This window comes from Condylura cristata, unplaced genomic scaffold (genome assembly GCF_000260355.1).
Source record: "Condylura cristata isolate star-nosed mole 26May11 unplaced genomic scaffold, ConCri1.0 scaffold00046, whole genome shotgun sequence".
In the NCBI taxonomy this organism is placed as follows: Eukaryota; Metazoa; Chordata; class Mammalia; order Eulipotyphla; family Talpidae; genus Condylura; species Condylura cristata.
The window spans coordinates 745,157-765,698 of NW_004567147.1; the positions used below are offsets into that span (position 1 = coordinate 745,157).

General features: G+C 34.7%; 1 protein-coding gene across 1 annotated transcript; it reads left to right on the top strand.

The window, feature by feature from the left end:
• The first annotated feature begins 8,045 nt into the window (after positions 1-8,045).
• LOC101627288 (olfactory receptor 2G3-like) lies at positions 8,046-11,725 on the top strand. Its single transcript, XM_004694736.2, has 2 exons — positions 8,046-8,957; positions 11,678-11,725. The coding sequence occupies exons 1-2, from the start codon at positions 8,046-8,048 to the stop codon at positions 11,723-11,725; spliced, it is 960 nt and encodes a 319-aa protein (XP_004694793.2).
• The last annotated feature ends 8,817 nt before the right edge of the window (positions 11,726-20,542 follow it).

Here is a 20,542-nt window from a genome sequence, read left to right on the forward strand (position 1 = left end):
GGTCATTGTATATGTTCCTGTTTTTGTTTTCAATGAGTGATCTCATCAATATTTATTGGAGGGACAGTTTATTTTTAACAAACACATTGGTGTTTCTATAACTGAAAAAACCTTCATTTTTTATCATATATGACGGAGAGTCTTGCAGGACAGCATCTTTTTGGCTGGTGGTTTATCTTCTTAAGCATTTGGAGCATTCCAGTCTTTCCTCGCTTGGAGTATTTCTGTCAGATAATTCTGATGTCACCTGCTGGTGGACCTTCCATTTGCAATCTGCTTCTTCCCTCTTGCCAACTTCAGTATTCTTTCTTCTGAAATTTTAGGACATTTACTATCATGTTTCTTTTGACAATCTTGTTTTCTCGAGGCATGGTGGGGTTCTTTTAGCTTCCTGTATTTGTATAGTTATTCCCTTCTTTAGATTTGGAAAATTTCCCTTCATTATTTCCTTAAATATATTTTCTCACTTCCCACCTTGGTATTCCTATTATCCTTATGTTGTCTTTTCTCATGGAGTATTTCTTCATTTATTAAAATTGTGATTTTCTCTTTCCTCCTTTTCCTGGGTTCTTTGTACATCTGCATTTTGAACAATACTGAGTTGCTTTTGCTAACAGTGTAATTTTGCAACTTTTGCTGTTTTTCATCACCTTTATTTCTCTTTTGAAATACTGAAACTCCATTTTTATCTTAGTTTTCTTTCCTCAGTTTGTTGACTTCTCCTTTATGGACATTCATTTGTTTTCTGAATTTTCCTTCATGTCTTTGAATTTCTTTATCTAAACTCTGTGTCTGCTAGGGAGAACGTAGCTTCCACATCTGTCTTGCAGTTCTGGGAGATTGTTCTGTTTTGTACTGTTCTCGTGGGACTGTTTGCCTGTTGCCATTTGCGGGTTTTTCCTTCTACCCGTATTAGCTTTGGAATCCAGCTGCTGCATGTGGTTTTCTTCAGTGTGGCTGCTCCACCCACCATGATCAGTGTTCTCATCTTTCTGGGCAAACTGCTGGCAGAGTCTCCCGGAGATTGTGAGGTGTCTGGTCACTCTGGCTCCCCGCTGATGCAGGTGTTGGGAGCTCCCCAATCCATACAGAGCTGGCGGGGATCTTGAGGGAAGTCATAAAGCCTCCAGTGGTCCAGGCAGGTGCTGGCAGGGTCCAGTAGATGGTCTTGAGGCCAGTTCTTCTAGTCTGCACAGGTGCATGCCCATTCCTGTCTCAAAAGTGGCGAGACCTCTGGTAGGGGCAGGTGGGGCCCTGTAAAAGGTCATGAGATATTTGGCTGTTCTGGTTCCCTCCCAGTGGTGATCTGGGGTCTCACCAATCTCAGTGAGGCTTGTCAAGTCTTGCAGAGTTGTGAGAGCTCTGCTGGTCTGTGGAAATGCTGGCAGCAAGCTGCAGAAAGCCTCCAGGCTCTTGGCTACTCCGGTTCTGTCCCCAACCTGGGTCTGGGGTCTCTGGGACACAATGTTTTGTGTCCATTGCACCACATATGTGTATGGGTTTGAATGTTCTAATTTCTCAAAGACTTCTCCAACCTTTGTTCCTATGCTATAGGCAAACTACCAAATTCCTTAACCATACTCGTTTGCCAGATAGCTTCAGTTTGTTAGTTTGCTTTGCCACATTTTTGAATAATGCAAGCCACTTTCCCAGCTGTATTTTTAAACATTGATAGTGTGTTGCATCAGTCTTTCAGATAAAACACACACTTTAATTTGCAAAGAAGATCTGCTTTACTCCCTGCAGAATGAAGGACAGTGGTTCCATCCAGGGACCTCTTGTTTTTAACAGGGAAAGCGCATTTTTTTTTTTAAGATTTATTCATTTATGCATACAGAACTGGGGTACAGGCTAGAGGTGCAGGGGCGGTGAGAGGATTCACCAGAGACAGAGCGGGGAGCAGAACAGGCAGATCGACGAAGTATACTTTCTGAGGGGAGCAGCGGGCGGGTCAGGAGAGGTCTGCCAGGCCATGGGGGTCACCTCCGGGGCAGGTGGGGATAGAACTCATGCTGAAGTGGCTTTAGCTTCTTAGTGCTGTGCTTTAACCTGCTGTGCCACCAGGGAGGGCCCAGGAAAGAGCAATTCTATGTCTAAGAATGGACTAAAAACATCACAGAAGTCTTAAGTTGACATTGTCTTGATAATCATTTATTCAAATATTTTGCACTTTCCCAAGTACTAACAATTTGGGCTGTAACAATTTCTCCTCTTCTCCCCCTCTTCTTCCTTCATCTTCCTCCCATTATCTGTAATTTCCTTAGGAGAATACGCACTTGAAATTACTCCACTAGTTTGCTGCCTTCACCACTGATAGTACATCTATTTCAATTTTACTATTTAACACATTTGCCTATCATTTTCTAGTTTCTTTTTATGTGTTATATCAAATTATTCATGATTCTCTGTTTCTTTCTTGTGGTACAGCATTATATAGTCTGCATATATATCAACTTATAACAACTAACTGAAACATTTTTTTCTGCAAACTGTAGAAAATACACTAGTGTTTGGCAGGACTTTATACATATTCATTTTTATTAAAAACTGTTATTTGGGGGCCCTCCCTGGTGGCGCAGCTGGTTAAAGCACAGAACTGAGAATCTAAAGCTGCTTCCACATGAGTTTGATTCCCGCCTGCCCCGGAGGTGATCACATGGCGTGGCAGACCTCTCCTGGCCCGCCCGCTGCTCCTCTCAGCAGTGCACTTCATCAATCTGCCTGTTCTGTTCCCCACTCTGTCTCTGGTGAAGCCTCTCACTGCCCCTGAGTCTCTGGCCTGTACCCCAGTTCTGTATGCACAATAAATAAATCTTTAAAAAAAAACAAAAAAACTGTTATTTGGTCAAGAAGGGTGTATTAACTCAGTCTCAGCTGCATGTGATCATGTCCTTATTTCCAGTCCATCATCAGTAGATGCCTTTGTTCGTGTTCTTATATATGGCATCTAATTTTAGTTTGTATTTAGGTTAACATAACAAAATGGACACTCTTAAGAGTCATAAGCAGGATGTGTTCTGTGGTTTTCAGTGCCTTCCTCAGTATTACCCCACAATATTTGGCTTCTTTGCCTCTCTATAACATGTAATTCACAAGTAAGGTCAATCCCAATTACCTTTTAATTTTTAAATATGTCCTTCTATGATAAAGTCTCTTAAAATTAAGGCTTTTATCTTAATTATACAAGAATTTGAAACCTTTTATTTTTTCAGTCAAAATCTATGGGTAAATGCTGTAGGGGTATTCTGGAAGAAATTTAATGCAAGAAGGCATAGACTTTCTTATGCCAACATGCTTTGCAAATTTCTGAGCCTATAGACTGAATTTCTGAAAATTATTGGACCAGAGAAACTTTTGAACAGTTTGGGAAATGTTGACCAAAGAAATATATTACCATTTTCTGTTGCAATCTCCTTGAGAGAGAACCCACTATGAATACCTATGCCATTGCCAAATATCCTGTTGTGATACTTACATACTTGCATTCAACATATGCCATCTTATAATTATGTTCTGATTGTACAAGGAGTAATTAATAGTATGTTCTTATTATACAGGGTAATTAAATATGTTCTGATTACACAAAGTGTAGTGAAATATGTAACAAATGATCATAATTCCATGGAAATCATCTCTCAATACATACTGTGCTGAGGTGACAACTTTATTTTCACTTTTCTGTGATTTTATTTTGTCTTGTTAATTGAGATCTATATGTCTTCTGGATTGAAGGTTTACATGCCTGACAGAAGTGGTTTGTGCCATGTAATTCTGTAGGTGAGCAGTTTGCTCTTGGTCACCATTGTGCTTGGTATTAATTGCCCTTTTAGGAATATAGAGTCTCTAAGGTGTCATTCTGGCTGGATATTAATTCTTACTATAGTAAAAAGCTAGTGAGTTCTAGTGTGGCTCCAGGAAATAACGCTACCACCTCAAACTTGGTCTTGGACTTAGAGATCTCTATTCAGAATTTAATGGTTTTTGGAAAACTCATTGATAAGTATCACCTATTTGGCTTAAGAAACTAATTGAAGTACGAAGGACAAAAGTTTCAGAGGTGAGGAGATAAATATGATCACTTGTTTTCTCTTGGCCATCTACATATTCTACACATTTCTATTACTAAAAAACATAATAATTACTTTATAGACTTCCTTTTGTAAGTCTTCCTCAAGCCACCCCAACCAAGAATTCACATCACTTTTATATCTACCATCAAGGAAGTGGTTTATATATAATTTTTTAAACTTCTGAACATCATATTAAGTTGGTTCTCGCTATTTTATACTACTGTAGAAGGGAATTCAATTAGAAATAAACTATATTTGTATAGTGAAGAAAGTACATTTGGGAAAGGCAAATGCAGAAATACAAAACAAAGAAAGGATGGTTTATCTTCACTTGGGAGAATTTCCTTCTCACTCTAGCTTTCTAAAGTTCTTGCCAGTTACAGTTTTATCAGGAACTGCAGGTATGAAATATTTCTGATACCGACATGACTTTGGATTTATACATTATGGATGAATATGCTGTATTTGTTTATCTATGTGTGTATGTATGTCTGTGTGTGTCTATGTATGTCTGTTCTTACTGTCTAAACCATGTCACTTCTTAAGAGTGGTAAAGAATCCACAAGACTTCCTTCTATTCAAATATAGGCAGTTTAAAATAAGAGTTGCAATAAATTGTGATGCTCTTGGCTTCTACTATTCTAGGGACAACTGGGTTGAGGTCTGTGTCAATATATATGGACATTGTGACTGTATCAGAAGAAATGCTTGGAAATATATATATATACACATATATGTAATACAACTATACATGTCTATGTACTTTATATGCTAGCACATATACACACATACACATGTATTATATATACACATACATAATTTTGTTTAAGGAAAACTAAAAAAATTCTGGGTAGTATATATATTTCACTTTGTTACATTTTAAAAACCTATTCTGATTTTTTTTGCTAGGATCATTGCAAATTCTTGACTAAACAATGAAAGTGGTAGGCATAGCAACAGAATAATGTATGTCTTTTGAAATAGCTTTTGTTTTTTAAAAATGGCATGAGTACATGTAACTGAATTGCTTTTGTTTAAATATATGTTTTAAATACACACTTTGTGCTAGTTAGAGAGATAAACTCTGTAGGAAAAGAAATGTAATAGATAAGTAAAAGTATCATATGGAAAACACATGCATTTGGTGTTGGCTATAATAAAAAGAAGCCTGCATGTGAAGTATAATTTGGGTCATTTTTAATATAACATAAGAAGAACACATAAGAAATTACTTTCTATTCTGGAAGTCTTGGCATGCTATTTCTTAAGCAAACTAACTAGTTCTTAAGCAAACTGACACACTATACCAAGAATTTCAGAATTTTAGAAGATAAGTGATTTGTAGGAAATACAGTTGAGTACATTTTGGAATATGTTGATTTAAAGATAAATGTTAAAAGGTGAGTAATATTTAGTAAAGGTAAAATAAATAGACTAATTATAGAAATAGAGACATAAGATTGTCGGAAATACGTGAATAAGTAAGAACTTGTTATGAACAGAGGTATGGACAGTCTGGCACACTTACAAGTATTGGGAGAGAATTCTGAAACCAGACATGGGAATTGAAATTATTCATAGGATTAAATTCAGAACAGATATTTATGAATTTTACACTTAAGAAATGACAATTGTATCTTAGTCAGTATCCTGTGTTTGTACAATTCTAACTGTTCAGTATAGGAAAATAATGAGGACTACAAATAAAAGGATAAGATCCTGAGAATGTATTGCCATTTAGAAAGAAAAATTAACTGTATCTTATTATATAATTAAATGACATAAGACTAAATTGATTAAAATGCAAGACAAGAAAAATGTCATTGTCATATTTAAGTTTAGTTTGGGTAGTTACACTAGTATTGCTATAACAGAAAATTGAAAAATAAAATTTTGTTAAGAATAATAATAACAGTCTCTGACTTTGAAATCCTAGGTTTAGTGAAAGAATAGAGAAGATGTATGGAAAAGAGTCAAAACAGAATTGAGCCATGTTTGACAGTTCTTCTGTGATCATCTTTTTGTGACTCATACACTTTTAGGTATGTGGTTCTAATATTTTCAAATATTTTTTCAGCTTTCATGTTTCTCTGTAGAAAACACTCAGTTTTTCAAGAAATAAACCCGTGACCCATAATTGATTCTTCTCACTTTCCACATCTAGGCTATTTAAGGTTAACTTCATGTGAGAGTCATTTTAAGAATAGAAATCTTACCTGCTACTACCAAGTCATTTCTTTGCTAAAGTATTACCTCAGCCTCTGACTAGCTTCTAAGCCTCAGCTAGTATTTGTCAATATATTTTGCAATCTGAATCCAGCTTTATTTTTTTTTTTGAATCCAGCTTTATTTTAAATGTAAGCATCATGTTAGTTACCAGCTCCTTCTTGACCTGTATTAATCCTTAACCAGTTTACAAACCTCACAGAGACTGGCTCTTAGGGACCTTTGAATAAATACAAAGCTTCATTTTGCTTTCTATGTGTGCCCACTTCTACAATCTAAACACAGTGCACATTTTCCATCATTCTAGATTCAGCAGTCCTCTCAGCTACCTCAGCTCTTGATGCCTTTTCAATGTTAATCTTCATCATTCTATTCTTTCTGCCGAAAATTATCTTTCCTTAAATCACATCTGTTCACGTCACATCAATATACATACAGCTTACTAAGAAAGATTGCCTGGATGCCAGAAGGAAGAATATGCTTTTTTTTTATATTCTTCTCAATGATGCTATTTCCTTATCCTCAGATATTATCAACCACAATTTATTAAATGAAAGAACTACAAAATTAGTCAGTGGTGTTTTGTGGCCAATCAGACAAAATCATTACTCTGCTATTATGTAATATGAAAGGAAAATCCATACAATACTCCAACCACATTTTTTTCAGAAAATATATCAATAATGAAACCTGAGGAAAGCTTTAAAGGCTTTAATTACAGTACACAGTATATACACTGAAAAATTTTAATAAGTCACAAAACTTTTGCAACATCCAAATTTCTCTTTATACCATCTCTTAAATAGTATTAAATTTTGATAGTGATTAAGAGTCAATGCCATCTAAATTAAACTATTTATTTCTTATTTAGGGTTTCTTTTTATTAAGGTTTATTTATTTATGCATTCAGAACTGGGTATAGGGCAGACATGCAGTAGAGAGGATTCACCAGAGACAGAGTTGGGAGCAGAACAGGCAGATCTACTGAAGTACACTGCTGAGGGGAGCAGTGGGTGAGACAGGAGAGGTCTGCCATTCCATGTGGGTCAGCTCCCTGGCTTGGGATCAAACTCATGCTTCAGGGTTGCCAATAGCTTCATCATACTGCACTTTAACCTGTTGTGCCACCAGCGAAGGCCCTTGTTTAGGGTTTCTAATGACTGGTTTTCTTTGCCATTTTTAATTGAGGTAACCATCTTCCCATGATAAGAAAAAGACCGAAAGTAAACTAGGAGGTAAATGGTTTGTTTTAGAAATTAAAACATGATGCTTGAATGCATAGTGTCTCCTTTAACATGGAATTAACATGTAAGAGTCTGGTAGCATAGAAATTATCCTAGGATCATTTCTTCTAAAATGTACTTAGTGTTTGCTACTTTTGCCCAGGAAGCTAATACAAAGTTTAAAAATGTGTTTTTGTTTGGACAAAATATCCATTATGTCCCTTTGTAATAATATAAAGGTATTGCTAAGAAAGAAAGGGTAGATTTTCAGAAAAAAATATAAACAATTTGAAAAAAAAAAACATTTCTTAGTCACTTCTTATACGGCATATTTTGTGTCACCATATGTTTTGACTGTAATTTCTACATATTTTACTTTTGCCCTGGCATATGCTATTCCCTTACACATGCATCACACACATACCTGTCTTCAGAGTTAACTTCTCTCAACTGTATTATGATTTCAATTGTTTTCACTGTCTAACATCTTTATTTTCATATGTGTCTCCTTTTCATGAGTAGGGTGATGAAGATGATTAATGAGAGTTTGGCAGGGGATTTCATACTTGTGGGCTTCTCTGACCAGCCGCAGCTGGAGAAGATCCTCTTTGTGGTTGTGTTAATATCCTACCTCCTGACACTGGTGGGCAACACAGCAATCATCCTGGTCTCCTGTCTGGATCCAATGCTCCACACACCCATGTATTATTTTCTTACCAATCTCTCCTTTGTTGACCTCTGCTTTACCACTAGCATTGTTCCCCAGCTTCTGAGGAACCTCTATGGTCCAGACAAGACAATTACTCCTATAGGCTGTGCCATTCAACTCTATGTTTCTCTGGCTCTGGGGTCCACTGAGTGCGTCCTCTTAGCTGTCATGGCATTTGATCGTTATGCTGCTGTTTGTCGACCACTTCATTATGCCACAGTTATGCACCCACAACTTTGCCAGTGTCTTGCAGGAGTGGCATGGCTGAGTGGAGTGGGAAACACCTTGATTCAGGGGACCATTACCCTACGGCTACCTCGCTGTGGGAACCGTAAGATTTACCACTTTATCTGTGAAGTACCTGCCATGATCAAGTTGGCCTGTGTAGACATTCATGCCAATGAGGTCCAGCTCTTCATGGCCTCCTTGATTCTGCTCCTCCTTCCTCTGTCTCTCATTTTACTCTCCTATGGGCTCATTGCCCATGCTGTAATGAAGATCAGATCAGCTCAAGCTTGGCAAAAAGCCCTTGGCACTTGCGGGTCCCACCTGTTGGTAGTTTCACTGTTTTATGGAACCATCACAGCTGTCTATATACATCCCAACAGCTCCTATGCCCACAGTCAAGGAAAGTTCATCACCCTTTTCTATACTGTGGTAACTCCCACCCTTAACCCTCTTATTTACACTCTGAGAAACAAAGATGTAAAGGGGGCCTTGAAGAGACTGGTAAGAAAAGACAAGAGCACAACAGAATGAGGATTTCTGCTTCTGTAGAGAGACAGACCTGTCTTTTCTGAGACTGGACGTGCTTACAAAAAGATACCAGAAAACTTTGTCCAGGGACAACCTGACCTGTATCTGCAAAACCAAACTCATGAGACTTTTAAGAAATTGTTTTATTCCATTGCATCACTTAATACACTCAAGGATAGTCTGTATAGACAGACATCTGTGTTGTGTCGTCAATCTTTTTACCCAGTAAAGTGCAAACATTACATGTATCTAGAACCTCTGCATTTAATTTTTCTGCTCTATCTGCTTTTTCTCTTACATAAATCTTGGCTTTGCTCTGATACATATAATTCTACTGGTTAATTTTTACCAAAAAAAAAAAAAAAAAACCTGTGATCCACGAATTACGTAGGTGAATTTGAGTAATTATTTAGCAGTTATTTTTTTCTTCTGGACATCCACTGAAGTATTAACTATTTATATCCTGGCCTTGAGCATCAGAAACGTAGCCTGAAAGTGTGCACCTCAGCCACACTGGACTCCTTGACTCTGTAACTTGGTCACTCTGGTAAGTGAGGTGCTTTTTTTTTTATTATTTTGCTCTGTATCTTTTCTTTGATATTCTGTCCATAATGATTATGTCCTACAGTGGGTGACTATGAGTTCCAAGTCAAATTTAGAAACATTTTGCTTTTATGGGAATTAGTGTTCTTTTATAGAAAGGTAAATATTTTTAAATGTTTAGGTGTCATTTGCACACTTATTACAAATTTTTCATTTATCTTTTGTGTATTTTAACACTATAAGTTTGTACTGAAGTACAGTAAATCTTCACTGGTGCAGATGATAGCTTCATAGAAATTGTAGCAATAAGCAAAATGACAAACAGCAAAAGCAGGTCCTTGAGTTACACTGTTTTGTTAAATATCCTACAGGATATTGTCGCCCTCCTCAATCTTAAAACAAAATGACCTTCAATGAAACAATGTTACTTAAGGAACTGCTGTACTTCATGGCTAATGGTCTCTGAGTACATAGAAAAGTAAAACTTCCTATGTTTAGTTTCTAGTGGAATTCCTCTTGTACAGAAACTAAACATGATTTTCCATTTTTCAAGTTTGTTTTGTTTCCTTCAGTTTTTGATTAAAGTTTTACTATTAAGGGTACGCTTTGTTATTGGGGTCTTTTGTAGTTCCATCTAAATTTCAGTAATGTGTGTTTTATTTCTTTGATGACTACTAATGAAAATGACAACGATCACTTTGTTTATGGATATTGTTTTGGGTAAGATGGCTATTTTCATGATGCCAAATATTCTAATGCATAAGTAAGTATTATATTTTCATTTTTGTGTGCCTTCTATTTCTTTCAGAATCACTTATAGTTTTCATTATGTAAGACTTTCATCTCATTGCTAAGTTCATTCCTAGGTATTTAGATCTTTTTTTTTTGTTATTATGTATTTAGATCTTTTAAATGTAACATTAAATAAGGTTGTTTATTTCTTTCTCTTCTATTCCATAGCTTGTATTATAGGAACATGAATTGTTATTAATGTTGATTTTGTAGTCTGTTAATTTTCTATACTGACTTATTGTTTCTCATTAATTTTTAGGGGTATCTTCAGGATTTCTATTATCATATCATCTACAAATAGTGATAGTTAAACTTTTTCTTTACCAATTTACATTACTTTATATCTTTCTTTTGTCCAATTGCTGAGGTTTAAACTTCTATTTTGAATAGTAATGATGAAAGTGGAGCTTCCTTATAGCTGATCTTGTACTGTAAGTTTTTAGTTTTTAACACATAGTGGCTTGGTACATAAGATCTTTGTTTTGTACTTTCTAGCTTATTTTAATGAGAATTTTCAATGAAATGTTTTCTCTGCATCTATTGATATGATCATATTACTTTTATGTCCCCTCTTATTGACATGGTTAGCTACATTAATTGACTGGCAGATGTTTAAAAAGCTTTGCACACCTGTAATAAGTCACACTTGATTATAATGTATAATTCTTTTAAATTCTTATAGAATTTAGTTCACTAAGATTTTGTCGTTTTCTTTTTACATCTATGCTCATAGTGATACTGATCTGTAGTTTTCTTTTTTGTGTGTGATGTCTTTTCTCCTTTCAGAAGATTAATGTTGGTTTATAAAATGTGTTTGACAACATTTCCTCTTCCTTAGTTTCTTTGGAAGAGAAAGAGATAGATAGGTATGTGTTCCTCTTTAAAAGTGTAATAAAACTCTAGTCAATCTATCTGGCCCCAAGATTTTGTTATTGGGGAGATATATGATAAATGTTTCAGTTTCTTGTAATAGTAATTTAGGGTTTCTATCTCTTCCTGATTTAGTCTTGGAAGTTTGCATGTTTCCAAAAAATGGCCACAATTACAATCCCCCAAACTAAATACTTTGGAGTAAATCTAACAAAGAAGGTGAAAATTAAATGAAACTATTAAAAGAAATAAAGTAAGACACAAAGAAATGGAAAGATAGTCCCTGAATATCAGTTGTAAGTATCAACATTGTCAAAATAGCCATCTTACCCAAAGAAATACTCAGATTTAATATAATCCTTATCAAAACTGCAATGATATTCTTCAAAGAAAAAGAACAAAAGACCCTGGATTGTCAAAGCAAACCTCACCAAAAGGAAAAAAATAAAAATAAAAACATGAGGAAAAATGGTGGAATCAGACTTCAGATTCAACTATACTACAAAGCCACAATTATTAAAAGAGTATGGGACTAGAACTGAAACAACACACGGGCAAATGGAATAGAATAAAAAGAGTAGAGAGATAAATCCACATGTATATAGATAGTTAACCTATGACAAAGGAACCAAGACTATATATTGGAGAAAGGAAAGCCACTTCAATGGCTGAAAAAACTGGACAGCCACATGCAAAAGAATGAAACTAGATAAAATCATTAGCACCATAACAAAAATCAATCCAAAATGTATTTAAAAATTGGATATAAGACCTGAAACCATAACATACATATAAGAAAACATAGGGAGAAATTCTTCAGATAGCATACTTACATATGTCATTGGGTTATTACTGAGCTATCCAAAAAGGCACTTAAGCAATTTGCAGCAGCATGCATGGAGCCAGAAATGACATGCTAAGCTATTCAGTTAAAAAGAGAAAGTCAAATATAGGATGGTGCCACTTGTTTATGGAATATAGATAAATAAAATAAAGGGTCAGAAAAAAACAAACTAGAAAACTAAACTTGGAAAACTGATGGAATGGGGACAATCTAAGCAAGAGGGGGAGTGAAAAAGGTAAGGAAGAGAAAAAGGAAGGAAGGGAGCACAGAAGCAATGGTGGTATACTCTTGACTCTTTGGTGATGGGCTTACTATAACAACAATGCCAGAAATGGGGAATCTTACATCTCTACTATGGAAACAATAATGTAAATCATTAATTCATAAGTATATTTTTTAAGGGCCTCCCTCGTGGTCTGTGGGTTAAAGTATTGGTACTGCTACCATTATTACCTGAATTGAATCCCTGGACAGGGATGTACCTACCGCACAGATGGTGCAGCAGACCTTTCATGTTTTTCCCACTTCTCCCCTGTATTTCACTACGCGGCTCCCAATGTATTTCAGTAGACCCATCTGCTCTACTCCACACTCTGTCTCTGGTGAGTGCTCTCACTCCCCTTACATCCTGCCTATACCCCAATTCTACTATAAAAAAATTTTTTTAAAACTATTTCTTCTAGGTAAGCCAATTAATTGGTATGAAAATATAGCAGTGTTATGATTATTTGTATTTCTGAAATCTGTTTTACTCAGTCATTTCTGATTGAAATGATTAGTTTTTTCTATCTGCTTTTCTTTGTGAGCCTACAGAAAGGAATGTCAACTTTATTATTTTCAAAGAACCAACTTTTGAATTTATTGATTCTTATACTGTCTTCTCAATCTATTTTATTTTTTTCTAAATCTTTTGGTTCTGTTTATTACCTTTTTCTATTTCCTTAGGGTGTGCAGTTAGATTATTTACATGGCATCTTATTTCTCTTTTTTTCTTTTGTAGTATTTCTATACATTTGTTTACTTCTTCATCTCTGGGTGCAAATTCTGGGTTTTTGGTTAATGATTACAATGGAGGTTTTACTTATATTCCTAAGTCTTGGGCCCTTTATGAACTGGTGATTGCTTCCTGATTTTTATACTATACATCTACCCATTTCTTCTTCCACCTTAGTATTGTTGTTGTTGACTCATGGTATTCTTGTTCTTATTACTGGTGTTATATTACTATTGTCATTTTGCTAAGGATTTTGTGTTTCTGTTTTTCTTATCTTGTAGAATACTTTATGTTATTTGAAGAGGCGGTCTGGTGGGGGCAAATGCCATTAGTTTCTGTTTCTCTGAGAAAACCATTACTACACCTCATAATTGATACTTGGCTGGCAGCTGTTGGCTGGCAGTTCTTGTCTTAGGATTGTGAATATTTCCTCCTACTCTCTTCTTGCCTGGAGAGTGTTGGGACTGATATCTGGGGAAATTTTAACTTGGAAGTTATTATAAGTTATTATATTTTACCTTGCTTCCTGCAAAATTTTTTTCTTCATATTTTTTTTTTTGGTAGTTTAACAACAATGTATCTGGATGTAGTTCTTCTTGCATTAAATAATGTAGATGTTCTCTCTACTTGCTAGAATTTCATAATTAATTTATTCTTCAGGTTTGAGAAGTTCTCATTTTTTAAAAATAGGGTTTCTATTCCTGTTCCTTTTCTTCCTTATCTGGGAGCCTACAATTCTTAGGTTCCCCCTTATAACCTCATATTTCTTGTGATTTCCTCACTTTTTCTTTGTTTTGATTCTTCTCTCTCTTTTCTAAATATGGTGTTTGTTTGAATCTTCTACAGCTAAAGTTCTTTCTTCTGACATTTTAATTATATTCAGAACACTGGCTAAGTTTGTCTCCATTTCATTAAGATTATTTGTGTGATTTTTTATAGAAATACATTTTCCTTAGTGAAGAACTCTCAGTTCCAGCATCTCCTTTCTGAGGTCTTTGGTCTACCTATCTTACTTTTAGTAACCTTGTAGTATCTCAGCTAATATTTCCAATATTGTTGTTTTGAAGTCATTGTCACATACTTTCTCTATTTCTGTCACCTTTATATTTATCCTGGGACTTCTGTCCTCACTTTGTTTTCCGCCTTGTGTTAAGATGTTCTTTACTTCCCAGGCATGCACAGTGCCTTACCAAATACATATGCTTGTGTATTTGGTTGGGATGATAAGAATTTATCTTTATTTTTTGTTTGTTTTCTTCTTCGTTTAGGTTGGAGTGAGATGGAGGTTGGATGGAGGTCTAAGGCTTTAATACTTGATCTTGGTTTGTGGAGAGACATGAGTAAGTTCTGCATCTTGTTTTGTCCCACAGTAAGCTGTATTCTGTACTTAGCTTGTCTTTACTTTCCTCCTCACCTCCATGTTGTTCCTTTCTACCAGGGATCATGATCTATAGAGCTTGACCTCCCACTCCAGCTCACACTCTGAGAAATATTTACACTTGGCTCAAAGACGGCACTGTGTGGGATGCACTGTGTGGGATGCACATCTGCTTAACACTGTAGCCGCTCACAATGGTCACTGTTCCCACCCTTGCCTCAGCTGCGCCCTCTGGAGGAACAGGATGTATAGTGGCCTTTGCTGTGGTTCACCAGAGGATTTGTGAGTTCACGATAAAGTCCTTCTTTCTGCTTTTGGACTTATCTAGAGTCCAACCTGGCTGAGCCCAGCTCTTCTTTGATTTCTTCTTGAAAGTGAAAGGCTTGGGGCTTTCAGTGCCACACCATACCAACTGCAGGATTCCCAGTATCTCAAGCTGGAGCATTCTCAGTTCCCACTGCTCTGGATTTACCTGGACCTACTCTATGTCAGCAAAACGCTTCCAGGGCATTTAATAAATTCCTTGGTGTGGCTAAGGAAGTTGACCCCAGCAAAGAAGGTTCTTCCTTGCATCCTACAGCCTTCCTTGCATTTCTCTTTGGTGGCCACCAACCGTAGTTCTTGATCTACCTGGGGGAAGTACTGGGACTTTATAGCTGGCAAAGGTATATGGATACTGCTATTAGCACATATCAATTTTTTTTTGTATTGTTATTCCAAGGGAGAACAAATGTTATTGAACTTTTTTTGGAACCACAAAACTCACTAAATAATTAAAGAAATATTTTTTATTATTTATTCATTTTTTTTAAATCTTTGTATATTTTTTCATAAAGTAAGATTTCTCCCATCAGGTGTGGTCACCATAGTTTTTCCACCACAAGTGCACTTATAGTCCTCAACCTTAGTCCATTGGGCTCTCCTCCATTCCTCATTTTCATTCATCCCACTCCCATCCCTTCCCCTCATGAATGTCTCAGCTGGATAGCATGCTTTCAGCATTTGATCTTATAATTGTTTTTGTATGATCCTTTGTTTGGTTTCTGTAGGTTCCACATATATGTGAAACATTCTGGGATTTTTCCCTTTGGTTTACTGCACTTAGACTAATAACAAGTTCAATACTTCTTGTTGCCCAAACTGGCATCAATTTTTTTTTTTTGATAGCTGTGTAGTCTTCTACTTTGTATATATAGCATACTTTATTAATCTACTCTTCTGTTATGGGACATTTAGTCTGATTCCATATTTGTCTATTATAAATAGTGCTTCTATAAACACAGAAGTGCAAATATCCTTTTAAATTAGTGTTTTGGTATTCTTTGGATATATACCTAGGAGTGGAATTGTCACACTTTTTTCCATAGGTGTTGACCAGTGTACATTTCTACTAACAGTGTAGTAAGGTTATCTTTTTCTCTATACCCTAGCCAGAACTTACTGCTTGTTTTATTTTTATTTTTTTTTTTTTTTAACAATGACTATTCTCACAGCTGTGAGGTGGTACCTCATTGTGGTTTTTGGCTTGCATTTCCCTGATGATAAGTGATGAGGAACACTGTAATATGCATATCTTCTTTGAGTTAATGCTAATTAACTTTTCTGCTCATTTTTCATTGATTCTTTACTTTTTGTTGAGTTTTTGAAATTTTTTATAGATCTTTGATATCAATCCCTTGTCAAATGTAGAGTGTGTAAATGTTTTCTGTCATTTAATATGTTTTTTTTTCCTTTTAGTTTAGCCTCTGTCTCTATCACTGTAGAGAGATTTTTAGTTTGTAGTCCCATTTGCTTATTTTCTTATTTGTTTTCTTACTGTATGGTTTTACATCCCAGTCTTTTATCTATACTGTGCTGATTTTCTTGTTTCATGTGCATAATAATTTTAGTCCTTAGCATGTGACAGTCCAGTTTTCCCAGAACCACTTATTTGATGAGGCCTTCTTTATCCAGTGTATATACTTTGCTTTTTGTTGTATGTTAGTTGTTCATAAATGTATGGTTTTATTTCTCAGCTCTCAATTTTATTCCATTAGTCTGTGTGTCTCCTTTTGATCCAGAACAATGCAGCTTTAATTATTGTTGCTTTACGGTATAGTTTGAAGTCCAGAAGTGTGAAACCTACATTTATCTCTCTTTTTATTCAGGAAAGTTTTGGCTCCTTTGTTGTGTGTGTGTGTGTGTGTGGTTTCATGTGAATTTCAGTAATCTTTGTTCTATTTCTTTGAAGAAATTATCATTGGGACTTAATTGGGATTGCACTGAAAATATTTATTCTTACAATCCATGAGAAAGAACTAGTTTCCCATTTAGTGTGTCTTCTTTTGTTTTGTAACAATGTTTTATAATTATCATTGTATAAGTCCTTCACTGCCTCTGTTGGGTTCATTCCCAGGAATTTATTATTTTTTGTGTGAAATTATGGCTTTCTTAATTTCTTTTTCTAGTTCATTATTTCTATAGAAAAGCAACTGATTTTTTGTGATTTAAATTTGTATCTTGTCACTTTGATGAGCTAATTTATTGTTTCAATTAGTTTTTCCATAGTGTTTTGGGGAGGGGTTCTATATATATTATCATAGGTATTATGATAGGTGTCTATTAAACCCATACCATCTAATTCTTTAATCAAAGAAATTTTGTCACAAAGAGTGAAGCTGAAGTATCATACTCTCATACTTGAACTATACTATAAGGTTACAACAATAGCAACAAAACAGTTTGGTATTGTAATAAATATAGATACACATATATTTACATATGTGAGATTTATTTATGATATGTGAGATAAACCCACATTAGCAGAGATATCTAACCCATGACAGTGGATACAAAAGTATACAGTGACAGTCTTTTCATCAAATTGTACTGGAAAAACCAGATATTCACATATAGAATTCCAACTGGATTAAAGACCTGGATGTAATATGTGAAACCATAAAATACATATGTAAAACATTCCATTACACTGAATTCTGGAATATTTGGGAGTTTCAATTCCATAGCATGGAAAACAAGAGCAAATATAAATGATTGAGACTGCATTAAACCAAAGACTCTATAGTATGGGAGAAAATATTTGCATATTATATACATTGAGAATCAACTCTTACAGCTAGATAAAAATGAAACCTAGAATCTAATTAAAAAGTGAAGAACTAAATAAACATTTCTACAAACAAGTCATAGAGTGAAACAACAGGCATATAAAAAAATGGTCAACATCACTTATTGTTAATGAAACTCTATTAGAACAATGAAATACTACCTCATACCTGTAAAATTTGCTCACATAAAAATGATCAAAACAGCAAATATCAATGGGGATGTGAAGAAAACAGCCTCCTTATACTGTGGGAATGTAGGACAGTCCAGCGCTGATGAAAAAAGCATGTAGATCTCTCAGAAATGTTAAACATAGATCTATCATATGACTCAATAAGTCCACTTCTAGGTATTTCCCCTAAGAACATAAAATCACTGATGCAAATGAATGTATGCATTCCTGTTCTTACAACACTGTTTACATAGTTACTATGGAAACAACTTATATAATCATTCACAGAGCAGTGGATTAAGAATATGTTGTATCTATACACAACAGAAAATTACTCAGCTATTAAAAGGAAGAACTCTCGTCATTTGTGACAATATAGATGGAACTTGGGGATTATGGTAAGTGAAACAAGTCAAAAGGAGAAAAAATACCAGGTAGATTACCTAAATTGTAGACTAGAGATACAAAAAAACCAAAGTATCTGAACAAATTATACCAAAACATATCCTAGAAATATGACTGCAGAACTGAAGTTGATGCAGAGAATGGTAGATTGGGGTGAGAACAAAGGGCTATAAAGCCAAATTGCCTAGGGTAAAGGAATTTGGGTATTTTGATGGCAGAATTGGGTGGTAACATATATCTGAGGATATGTGAAGTTATTTCCTGGAATCATATGTAGTGTTGTAAATCAATGTTTACTCAACAAAGGGAAAAAGAATAAAGAAAAAGACATATCACAGCCATATCAAAGCTATTCAAACCCTAAATATGCCATGTGACTAATATTTCAAACCTCATGAAAATAATACTTTTATGGCTGAGCTATAACACCTAAATATAGTGTAACTGATATTCTATTAAATAATCTCTGATCGATGGGCAACACTTTACTAGAAGTTTAAGAGTTTAAATATTCACTGATAGTGCATATACTTCAGGTTTTATTAGTATGTTAATAACTTTGTGTCGCTCTCTCCATTTTCCCAAGTGTCAGAAAGTAGCTGGCAATATCATGTACTAAGAGTTTATGAGGATATAAAGATAAACATTACCAATTAAATATTACTTGGGATTATAGTAGGAGTAAAACCATTCTGGTTACTAGTTTATATAAGAGTCCAGGTTGGGGGAAGATGTTAGATATTTACTGCATCTTTAATCAGCTCATTTTCTGTACTCTTTAGAAGACAAGGACTGAATACATTGCTCAACTGTATCTGGAAAGGGCAATTGAAATTTGCCATTAATATAAATACATATTGAGTTATAATCTTTGAAAATTAATACTTTTATTTCTGTTTTTCTCCTGTAAATTTGCCCAGATGAATATTCATTCTATTTTATGTTTCTTGTTACTAAGGTAAACACTATAACTTGTGCATAGAAATAAAAACAATGTTACTTAAACAAGACTATTGCTTGTAGGAACATTTCTGTCAGAGATTTGTATTTATATTAAGATTAGACCCTTCTATCTAGTGATTGGTCTTTCATCAAGCAAGGACTACATCAAATGCACTGTCTGCAAAACATGGTATTGGTGATGTCTATCCTGTGTACAAAAGCTGTGTGATTTCTTGCCTTTCAATTAGGAGAAAATCTTATTTTTTGTTTGGATTACTGAACATAGTTATTATTATATATTATTGATGGGGATGACTGAGTACCAACAATGAGAGATACACAGATAAAACAATGTGTTTTTAGATTAAAAGTTGTTACTGTGAGACAGACATAGTCTCCTTATATTAGCCACCAGAAAAAAAATGATTCCATGGAATGAATGATGTCAAAAAATTTTAAAAAATGGAAAAAAAAACAAAAGAAAAACATGCTAAAATTACTCAAATTGTTGGATAATTGAATAAATTAAAAATAAGTCATTGAACAAAAGAATTTCACAGAGTTTTCCCTATGCGTGCTTCTTATTCTCCAGGATAATGTAAAGGGCCACAGACTGTACTAGACTCTGTAAGGATGACCCATTCTAATACTGACTAGTGTCTTCTATATCTGAACACACACACATATATAACATATATATAAAACATCTACATATAACCCCCATGTAACATATATATAGAGAGAGGGGGGGGGGAAATGAAACTACTTGATTATAAATTATTGCAAACAGCTAATTTTGTAACATATCACTTTCAGCTCATTTTCTGCATTTAAACAATTCTTAAAATTATTCTTTTAATCAGTTTTAATGTGGCATGTAATAAGAAATCATACTTGGTTATTAATTTTTAAAACTTCACCAGAAAAGACAACACTAAGAAAAATACATTTGTTTACTAAAATCTATGACTACTCATTACCTAGTTTTAGAAATCAGTTTCGTGATTTCAGAGGGAAAATCATTTTACACCCTGTGAATTTTTTTATTTGCAATTTTCTCCTATAAATTTGCCCAGAAAAAATACAAATAAAATGAGGGAATGCAGTGATTCTCAGAGGGAGAATCATTTTACTTCCTCCACATAAATAGTAACTAACAATCATGCATTTCTGAGAGAATCATTTTATTTGCTGTGAATACTTTTATTTGTGTTTTCCTCCTATAAATCTGCCCAGAAAAAAAAAAAGTATTGAGGGAATGTAATGATTTTCAGAGGGAGAATTATTTTACTTCCTCCACATAAACAATAACTAACAATCAGACATTTCTGAGTGAAAGGGATGATAGCAGTTGTCAATAGGCATTCTAGAAGTATAGAATTTAAATTGTAAGATGACTGAATATTTTAAGCCATGTTTCATCCTTGCTCTTGTTCTCTCCCAAGTAACATCTTTGTGGTTCCCATAAAATCTTTAGGTGAGGGGGTTGAGCATTGGAGTTTTAAATCCATAG